The 10,345-nt window shown below is 62.6% G+C and overlaps 1 protein-coding gene across 1 annotated transcript; it reads right to left on the bottom strand.

The window, feature by feature from the left end:
• Nucleotides 1-5,423: 5,423 nt before the first annotated feature.
• SLC25A10 (solute carrier family 25 member 10) lies at nucleotides 5,424-9,999 on the bottom strand (the record flags this gene model as incomplete). Its single annotated transcript, XM_034789616.1, is given in 6 exon segments — nucleotides 5,424-7,016; nucleotides 7,887-7,943; nucleotides 8,204-8,281; nucleotides 8,638-8,730; nucleotides 8,881-8,951; nucleotides 9,956-9,999. Coding segments are annotated over 6 exon segments (445 nt in total), but the record flags the coding sequence as incomplete, so codon positions are not given.
• Nucleotides 10,000-10,345: the final 346 nt, after the last annotated feature.

Genomic DNA, 10,345 nt, shown 5'->3' with positions numbered 1-10,345 from the left:
GGCAAACAGGCCAGGGCCGGGTGTGCCAGGGCTGCCAGAGGCCTGGGGCAGCACAGACAGTGACCAATGACTGGGGCCCTGCCAAATTCATGGGCCATTTGGGTCCATTCCACGGTCATAGGATTTTAAAAATCGTCAATTTCATGATTTTGGCTATTTCAATCTGAAATGTCCCAGTGTGGTAGTTGTAGGGGTCCTGACCCAGAAAGGAGTTGTGGGGGGGGGGGCGGTCGCAAGATTATTGTAGGGAGGTCATGGTACTGCCTCAGAGCTGGGATCCCAGCCAGCAGCCGCCGCTCTCCAGCTGCCCAGCTCTGAAAGCAGCACAGATGTGAGGGTGGAAATACAGTGAGCCCCCTAAAGTAACCTTGTGCCCCCCCCGCAACTCTCTTTTGGGTTAGGACTCCCAATTTAAGAAACACTGGTCTCTAAGGTAAAAGTACATAAAAGACCAGATTTCACGGTCCGTGATGCGTTTTTCATGGCCGTGAATTTGGTAGGGCCCTACCAATGACACCTGCAAAGAGAAGTCCCTCCAGGATGCACCAGTGTGAGAGAGCGGGACATGGCTGGGGCTTGCCTAGAATGAGCGCCAGGTGCTGGCCCTCTCGAGGACAGAGGTGCTGAGCCGTGAAGGCTCACGTGGAGGAAATCCATACAGCACTAGCTCCAGGGTCAGCAGGGGACAAGGCGGGACAGCCTGGCGCAGCAAGTCTGAAAACTTTCCTGTGAACTCTGCAGGAGACAGCTCCAGAGCAGCCTTGGCCGGCAAGCGAGAGAGAAAACGCTGCCAGTAACTGACCAGTACTCGCCCCCATTTGCCGGCCCCCTGGCCACACAGAACCGGCAGGGGGCTGCAACTGCCCTCCTGCCGAGCATGCAACAGTTCCTGGAGACACTCGAGGGAGCCGGCAGAACTGTCAGATACGAACCCGCAGACAGCCACCAGCAACAGCCACTTGGAGACTCAGCACAAGGGTCTCCACTGTGACCTCTCCAGTCTGCCAGCGGCCAGCCTGGCCTGGCCTCTGACCCTGTCTGTCTCCAGCCCCCAGTGCTCAGCCAAGTACTTGGGAGCCTGGCTTCCTCTCCTGCCCCTCCCAGAGCTCTGCAGCATCTTGGCCTTCCCTCTGGGACAGGAGAACATAGGCCTGAGCAGCTACATCGCACTGGGTGGCCATGTCCTAACCCTGTTTGTTCCCGGGCCATCTTCCTTGGCCGACCAAACCATCCCCCTGGGCAGGAGGAGCCTCCTGCGGGGGCGCTGAGGGTGGAGAGGGACTGGGGGATCCGAAGAGCTCTGCAGAAAGCAGGGATCTCCTAGAAGTGGGGCTGTGGCAGGGGAACGAGTTGGGGGATTTCAGCCAGGGAACCTGCTTGTACAAGCAAAAGGCCTAGCCTCGAAGCCCAGCCCCCGCCAGCCCATCCAGACAGTGAACGCCTGGGCCGAGAGGTTGAGTCTAAGCCCAGCAGGAGCCAAGGCTGGGGTGGGAGGAGGCGGAAGGGAACGAAGAGCAGGTCTGTGGAGGCGAAGGGCTGGGATTAGTCCCAGGACCTGGGATCTCCACTGGTGTCCAGTGGCCCTGATGGACCCTCCATTCACTGAACACGCCGACCCCACAGAGGCTCACTGCAGAGCTGTGCACCAATGGCAGGGTTGGGCTAGGAACCCCAGCTCCCTGCATCAAGGTAGTTACCTTGTCCAGACAGCTGTGTCTGCCCTGGGGTTAGCCTGGCCTGTTACTCAGGGCTGGGCTCGTTTCACACCCTGTGTCTGCCCTGGGGTTAGCCTGGCCTGGCCTGTTACTCAGGGCTGGGCTCGTTTCACAGCCCGTGTCTGCCCTGGGGTTAGCCTGGCCTGTTACTCAGGGCTGGGCTCGTTTCACACCCTGTGTCTGCCCTGGGGTTAGCCTGGCCTGTTACTCAGGGCTGGGCTCGTTTCACACCCTTGAGCGATGTAGCTGTGTTGACCTAACTTTTAAGTGTAGCTAAATAAACCCTCCGGCCCATTCCCGGCCCAGGGGGGTCTCCAGAACAAGCCTAGCTAATGAAAGCAAATGGCCTGGCTGGCAGTTCCATGAGCTCCTTGCCAGGAACCGCTGGGCAGGGAACGCAGGAGCCCAGGCTCCTGAGGGGGACGGGATGTCACTTTTCAACAGAGTTTGCTTTTAAAAAGAGAATAACAATTCCCTTGCCACAAGCTCGCCTCGTGCCTGGCCCCCTGTTAATGGCTGGCGCACTCGGAATCTGTCACCCTTTAAACTGCTGATTGCCACGGATTCTGTCAATACAGAGCGCTGCTCGCACTGGCAGCAGAAATCCAACCCTGAATCCCTCGGCTCAGGCAGCGAGGAAACGCGGGGCCCAGGCCTGTGCCCCTGGCCAAGCGGCAGATGCTAATTCCTCTTTACAAAGCATCTCTGGCTGAGTTGCGGGAAGCTGCTGCCCTTTCCCTGCCGCACAGGACAGAACATGCGTTTGTTGTGGTGTCAGCTCAGCTGATCACTTCCTAGATAAGGGACCTGCTGGCAGCAAGGAGAGGGGAGAGGGACTGGGAGGGCATTGGGAACGACTTGGTTTCCTCCAGGGTGATTGCAAAGCACAGAGCCATTCTGGTTGCTGGCTTGCAGCTGAATGTTTTGCCCAAGCCCCAGCCTCAGCTCAGGATTCCTGAGCCATTGTGGGACAATTAGGGCTGGGAGCGACACAGCTGGGGCCAGACACAGCTCTCAGCAACCCCCCTGTCAGTGCAGAGTCCTGCACTGGAGCCCACGCATGCTGCTGGCGTGGCTGACAGCAGGGTCCTTCCAGTCATCTTCGCCACACATGCAGCTGCAAGAGAGTGAGGGCATCCTCCCGCCTGCGCCCCATGGCTGCGGAGAGCTGCATGCAGCACTAGTGTCCTGCTGGGGGAGGGCAGAGGCCTCAGCCTTGGCTGGGAGGGTTGTCACCTCCCCAGTGGCCATAGGGACGGCTCAGCCCAGAGGAGACAGGAGAAGGGCACAAGACTTGGGGGCACAAACACCCACCCATGGGGCACAGAGCATGCCTCTCCTCTCCCCTGCCCAGTGCTGGGGGGGGGGCACTGGCTGTGGGGCTGAGGAAGGCAGGGTACAGGGTATTGTCCCATCGGAGCATGACCTAGACTGTCTCCCTCACTGCCCAGGCTGCCTTCTCCTAGCGCTGCACCAAGGTCCAGGCGCCAGAGAACCAGCCAGCCAGGGCACCTGTGGCCAGAGAGCAGCTGCTCTAGGAGTGAGGGAGTTGGTGTAAAATTGGCATTAGAGGGAGAGCGTGCTGGGGCCTTCTGGGAAAGGTACAGGGGGACCTGGCCGGCCCTTGGGAATACACGTGTGTATGCACAGCATAGCTGCTGATACACAGCGCGTGCGATTCGTCTATCCCAGACGAGCCCTACTGCACACTCCCCTTGTCTGCGGAGAGGGAGGTCGGCTCCCTGCTTGGCCGGTGCTGAGGCAGGACAGGGTTGGCATTGGCATGTTGTGCTGCCCACGGGTGCAGGAGCCTGGGGCCTGCACTGGCCCACGTTCCTTTGCCGGCTTTGGTCTGGGTTACTGTCCATGCTGACTGCTGGCTCTGATTTCACTTTCCTGCCTCCGGCATCTCGCACATCCTGGCTACTCTGCCGGGAGCTCCCACCACAGCCGAGCATCTGCCCTGCTCCCAACAGCACCCCCTGCTGGGAGGCTAGACCTGCATTTGCTGTTTTATGCACCAAACCCCCTCTCTAGCCCATCTGCTAAGCGCTCAGGTCTCTCACGGCCGTGTGTGCAATGCAGGGCCAGGCACCTGTATGGCCCCAGCCCACGTACAGCAAGGAGCGGCACTGACCCTCTGGTTCCAGTCTCTGCCGGCTGGTAGCAGGCCCACGTTTATCCTGTGCTGGGCCGACGGAGAGCGCGTTCAGGTAAACACTGCCTGCAGCAGCCCACAAACCTCATCACAGCCCTGCTGAGTGGTGCTGCAGTGGGCACTGCCTGAACTGGGGTGCTAGGGGGTGCCCACAGCTGGGGCTGGCACATAACTGACAGCTCCACCTCCCATCCCCCCAGGCAGCTGGGCACAAACATGTTTACCTTGTGCTTGACCCTCATGGCTCCACCGCAGGTTCAGCAGACTCCCAGGGACTCTGAACGTCCGCCCCCTTGGCATGGAACCAGTGCCCAATGGCCTGGCCTCCTGCCTGCCCCGTGCAGGGCCCCTGTGCAGCAAACAGCCTCACAGCAGTGCCCTGATCTCTCACCTTGCGTATGGCATCACAGCCGGCATCTCAGCAGAAGCCCTGGCCTTCCTCTTGCTGCCCCGGCAGCCGGTGTCTCAGGCTCAGAAGTGGCAGAACCAGGAGCCCTGCTGCTTGTGCATTAATCAGGCCCTTGGAGACCCAGACGGCACAGACAGACACAGCTAGGGCTCCATCGGTCCGGGGGTGAAGCCCAGGGAAGTCCTGCCGAGCTCCAGGTGGCACTGGGGAGGTGAGAGGCTCTGGGTCAGGCTTCTGCCACGGAGCCTGCAGGAGGGAGCAGAGGCCAGTCCCAGTGCATAGCCTGCTCCCCAGGGCAGCAGCGGGCACCCCACATGCCCCAGCCTCCCCTAGACCCCACAGATGCAGCAATCGTGAGGGGTCGCTGCTGTGGCTCCCTCCTCCCCCTCATGCCCGAGCCCTCTCCTGGGGAGCAGGGACAGGAACAAAGTGGGAGGCCAGACGGCATCGTTAGGCTTCGTTAAGGTGACGAGTTTTCCTTGCCTCCCCATCCCAGGTTGGCTGCGTTCCAGCTGCTGGAGCCCAGTAAGTGTCACATCCAGGCTGCGGCTCCAGCGGGACATGAAATGTGTGAAGCCGGCGGGTGCCCACGGCACAGCCTCTGCCCAGTAGTTTCTCTCACAGCTCCGGCAGGGGCCCCTTAGGGCAGTGATGTGGGAGCACCCCACTGCTAGCAGCTTCACCCGCCCCCTGCAGCACCCCCGGCTGAGCTGGGACGAGCTGGGGCACCTGCAAGAACCCTGAGTGCAAACCAGGGGGTGGAACTGCGAGCTAGTGGGTATGGGTTGGACATGCAGAGGCCTCCTGTCCCCAGGGGGGGGGGGGGGGGGGGGGGGGGGGGGGCGGCGGGGCGCGGCGCTCCCACTCTGTACAGTCCGGGCAGCGCTCTACTTTCTAGACACTGCCGCTGGGAGGGAGCTGCGCCGAGGCAGAGGAATTGGGGGGAGAGGGGAGCGCCTGGCTGAGACTCCCCAGTGTGGCTCTCCCCTCCCCGCACACCCTGTGGCTGGGACCCGGGGATGAGGTGGCTCTGGGGCCTGTTTGACAGCTAAGATTTTGCCCCTGTGCAAGGCTCTGGGGAGTTGGGGGTGTCAGCTCCGCCCCTCCCTATCCCCCATGAAAGCAGCAACAGTCACAGACCTGCAGCGGTTCCATTGGTTTATTATCACAGTTACAAATGCTCCAGTTCTTTGATCCCACGGGGCACCTGGCTCATTGCCTGGCCCGACCACTTGCGGGCAGCAGCAGCATTTCAGAAGTGGTGGCTCGTAGGGGCGGCAGCAGCAAGGAGCAGGCATGAGATACAAACGCTCCCTTCCCAAGCAGGATCCAGCCCCCGCAACTCACTCTGATCCTTAGACAGACGCTACAGCAGGACCAGCACAGAGCAGCCCCAGCAAAGCTGCCAGCAGGAGGCCGGGTCTGCCGGAGAAGGCAGCTCCGCTGGAATGTGCTGGGTGTCGGGGTCCCACTTTGCACCACCACGGGGTTAGCGCTGGGTGTAGACGACAGCTCCAACCCCCGGGGCACCTGTGTGCTATGCAGAGCTCACACCCATCAGTCTGTCGGTCCGGACCACCGGGTGCAGACTAGACAGCACGTGCTGTTTGGACGGGTTCCCACCGCTACTTTTCATCTACGTAAGACACTTTCCAAGGTGACTCCTGCCAGGTCCCCATCGTGGCCTGAGGCATCGCATGCCCCGGGCGGGTTTGAGGCAGAGCCGCAGACACAGCGGGTCAGGCACTGCCCAGCCCAGGACGGGAGCTGGGCTGTGTGTGCAAGAGAATCCCTGCCCCTAGCCGTGCTCCACCCTCTGCCTGGGGCGGCTGAGCAGGGGAGGGTCCTTGCTCCATCATTGGTACAAAGCACAGATCCCTGAAGAGCCCAACAACCTTTGGGTGTCTGGGAGATTTTGGCTGAGCAAACTGATCTTTAAAGCATGAGGCAGCAGGTGGGAGAGGCAGGAGGGGCTGAGGGAGCCGGGCTACTGGGGAGAGTATTACCAGGGGCGGCGCTAGACCCATCCCAGAAGAGGGGGCACCCGTGGACAGCAAGCCAAGGACCTGCAGGAAGGAGGGGAGGGGGATGCCATCAGTCTGACACGGGCAGAGATCATACGGGGATGGAGGTGGGGGCCAAACAGAACTGGTTCCGCACCCTGAGCCTGGGTCTCCTTTCTCCGCCCCGGGATCCTCTGGGGAAGCCTGCGATCCCCTCCCCAGCCGCCACCGGTAATACTGCCACTAGACCCGCTGCCCTGAGGGCCGGGGGAGTCGGCCCCGGCTAAGCCCCCGTTGCTGAAGAACCTGCCAGGTTCTGCTGTAAACATGGGTGCCCTGGGACTCGAGGCCTGTCACAGAGCAGGGGATGGACCGGCTCCGCAGAGCCTTGGCCTCCCAGGGCATGCTGCCCCCGGGGGCCTGTAAGGTGCAGGGAGGGGAGGACCCATCCCTATTGCTATGGCAACTGTGGGCCCAGTCCAGGGGCGGGAAGGGGGGCCCTTTGGCCCAGCTGGGTTAGTGGGGGGCAGGGAGGATGGGGAGGGGCCTTCTGGGACCTCAGTGGTGTCTCGCTGGGTTTCATCCCCCGGGAGGAGCCAGGTCTGGAAGGCGCAGGGCCCTTCCCCCCCTCAGGCCAGCACTTTGATCCCAAAGTACTTGCGCAGCTGCTCTAGGAAGACGAAGGTGAGGACGGTGTGAGGCACCAGGCGGATGGCAGCAGGAACGAAGCCCTGGAAGGGGACGGGCAAGAAAGGAGAAAGGGGAGGGTCAGTCTCTGTCCTGCTCGGGCCTTCCCAGCCAGGATGCTCCGGCCCTCTGAGGGGCGTGGGTGGGGCAGTTGGGGGGGGGGTGGAAGAGAAGGACAGGAGGAGGCTGCAGGGGAGCAGCAGCTGCGGCCATGGGGAGGGGCAGCAGGAGGGGGTGGGAGAGGTGCCGCAGACAGCCAGGGTGCGTGGGGTTTGCACGGTTGATTAATCTGTCCCCAGGCAAGTCAGCGCCACTGTCAGTACCGCCCAGGCCCAGCGGGAGCCAGTGCCAGGGCCCCAGCCCCTACGGGCCTTTTCATGGACTCCACCCCCACAGTCCCTCACCCACCCACCCCGCAGGCAGGTCCTGGGGCTGCCTCCAGGCAGCTCTGCCCCAGGAGCTGTTGAGCAGGCCCCCGCATCCAGGGGCGGCTCTATGTTTTTTGCCGCCCCAAGCATGGCAGTCAGGCGGCCGCCAGCGGCATGCCTGTGGGCGGTCCTCGGTCAGACGGATTTGGTGGCGTTTCTGTGGGTGATCTGTCGGTCCCGTGGCTTCGGCTACCCACCGCCAAACTGCCGCCGAAACTGTCGGACCTCCTGCAGGCACGCCGCCGAACGCCGTCTGACTGCCGCCCTCATGGCGACCAGCACGCCGCCCCCCGCGGCCTGCTCCCCCAGGCACGCGCTTGCTGCGCTGGTGCCTGGAGACGCCCCTGCCCACATCGCCCAGCCCCTGTGCTCCTTTCACCCCACACTCTGCCCCCCAGCCCCCACATGAGCACCCTCCTGCTCCCACACTCTTTCCACCCCCTACCGGCCCCCAGTGCGCTCCAACCCCCAGCTGCGGCCTGCTACCTTGTAGAAGGCCAGAGGTCCGAGCCTGGCGGTCTCCACTGCGCAGTGAACAACACCCTGAAACGAAAGGGAAATAAGCCAGGAGACCTGCTCCGGAAACGGCCTCGGACTGATCTGGCTCACAGCTGCCCTGGAGACAGGCGCGTCTGGGCTGAGATCTGGGGCAGGGGCAGCTGTGGGGCGTGAGGAGCCAGGGATCCGGCCATGGGGCAGTGGGGAGGGTACATGGGCAGCTGGTGAGATTGTGGCAGGGAAGGGGGGTGTGGAGGGGCAGGACAGATTACAGCGAGGCAGGGCAGGGTCACAGGGTTACTCACCCGGTACTCTCCCTGCGAATTCATCAGGCGGGTCTTGAGTACGTCCATGGGCTGGCAGAGGAACGTGGCACATCCACCCTGGGGGGAAGGGACAGAGATGGGTCAGAGAGGGAGTCCCTGGGACTAGTGGTGCCACTGGCCCTTCCAGTCCCTGGACAGAGGGCAGGTGAACGGACACAGGAGCTGCCTACATAACCCACCCTGCTAGCAGAGGGGAACAGGGCAAGAACCTACATGCTGTGAACAGAAGAGACCTGCAAGCCTGGGGAGGTCTCCTCATCCCACTGTCTCATTTCTCTGGGCCAGGAGGTCCACAGCAGCAGCCTGAGGCTGTGGGAAGCCAGCAGCTCTGTGGGGTGCGCACCTAGCGCCTGTCTGCAATTCCCATGACTAGCACCATTGGGCAGCCCTCCTCCTGCCCTGCCCCTACTCACAGCAATGAAGCTGGCCAGGAAGTGAGTGAAGATGTTGTCGGAGAGAAGCCCGGTCGTGAGAACCAGCTGCTTGGCTTGGTCATAGCAGGAGAGCTGCAGGAAGAGGGGCGAGTTAGCGGCTCATCCCGCCCTACCTCCGTGTCTCCCCAGACTCCAGGGGACTGGCTCCCCCGTCGGTGGCCCTCGAGGCCCAGGGCAGAGCCAGTCCCAGCCGCCCCCCAGTGCCTGAGGGAGGGTTCCTACCTGTCCAACGGTGACCAGGGCCCCTCGGCTCGACGCCATCGTAGCACCTGAGAACAGCTTCTTCAAGCCCTCTGGGGAGGGGGAGGGGAATCAGTGCACAGTGCGGGGTGTGTGTGTGTGTGTGTGTGTGTGTGTGAATTCAGCCCCAGGCCAGCTGAGAGCCACCATTCCCATTAGCCCTGTGCCCAGCTGCCCACCCAGAGCCTGGGGCTTGTGCAGCGTGGCAGGCCCTGGCTGTGACTCCAGCCCCTGGACCCTCCACCACCCAGCGGGGGAACTCCCCAGGGGCTCCTCTGAAAGCCCCCGCCCCTGTCTNATTAGCCCTGTGCCCAGCTGCCCACCCAGAGCCTGGGGCTTGTGCAGCGTGGCAGGCCCTGGCTGTGACTCCAGCCCCTGGACCCTCCACCACCCAGCAGGGGAACTCCCCAGGGGCTCCTCTGAAAGCCCCCGCCCCTGTCTCTGGCTCCGGCTCCGAGGGAAGAGAAGTCACTCACCCTAGCACTGGCTCCTTTCAGCCTGTTCTGGCACTCTCCCTCTCCACTGCTTGTCTGTCTGTCTGTCTCTTCTTCCTTTCTTTGAAAACACAACTCCCCTTTCAGGCTCTCCCTTCCCAGCTGGGGGATGAGGGTAGTGTTTCATTCCCACCTCTGGAGGGCTCGGGGTGGTGCCTCTCACTGCAGCATCTGGTCTGGCCCTTGCTGTGTCATCCCCCGGGACAAACCCAAACCGCTCAGAGGGCCCCTAAGGCTGCCCCACTTCAGAGGCAGCATCTGGATGAACAATCCCAACCACCCCCTAACGCCCCCCCGACCCAGCCTGCTCTACCTGGCCATTTCGACCCCAGCCTCCAGCCACACCCACCACAGGGCTGCCCCTGGTCCCTGCAGACTTCAATCAGCTGGATCCACCCCCCCAACCCAGCTGCCACTTGGCCCCTGACCAAACCGAGCCATTTAGCTGCCCTGGTGTCCCCCAGAAGCAATTCCTGCCCTGGGGCTTCACCACACCAGCGGGGGTGCCCCTGCTCAGGCGAGAGGCGATGCCAAGTGCTTCCAGGCCTTTGGCAGAGTCCTACCCTCACGGAGCACTCGGTACATGCCATCCAGGGCGTGGGAGTAACTGGAGGGACGAGAAGGGAAAGAGGTAAAGCCGTGAGCCCTTCCAACCAGCCCTCATTGTCTCCAACACCCCACTCAATATGTCCAGGATTGCTGGACATTCCTGCTTGAGGAGCAGAGCTGGGGTCACCCAATGCACTGCCCCCCACCCCACTCCGCCCCCCAGCCTGGCTCTCTCCAGCCAGCAACTGTGGCGCTTGGAGCAATGCTGCCCCCCTGTGGCCACACCACCTCACTGCAGCTCCCATCCATATGGAGGGCACAGGGGGAGTGGATCCTCCCCAGTGCCACCATGTGAGCAGCCCCTTAGCATCCCATTAGGGATCCTTGCCACCCTCCCTCCCCCC

This window comes from Trachemys scripta, chromosome 14, assembly GCF_013100865.1.
Source record: "Trachemys scripta elegans isolate TJP31775 chromosome 14, CAS_Tse_1.0, whole genome shotgun sequence".
NCBI classification, from domain to species: Eukaryota; Metazoa; Chordata; order Testudines; family Emydidae; genus Trachemys; species Trachemys scripta.
This window is presented reverse-complemented; position numbering and strand designations above follow the sequence as displayed.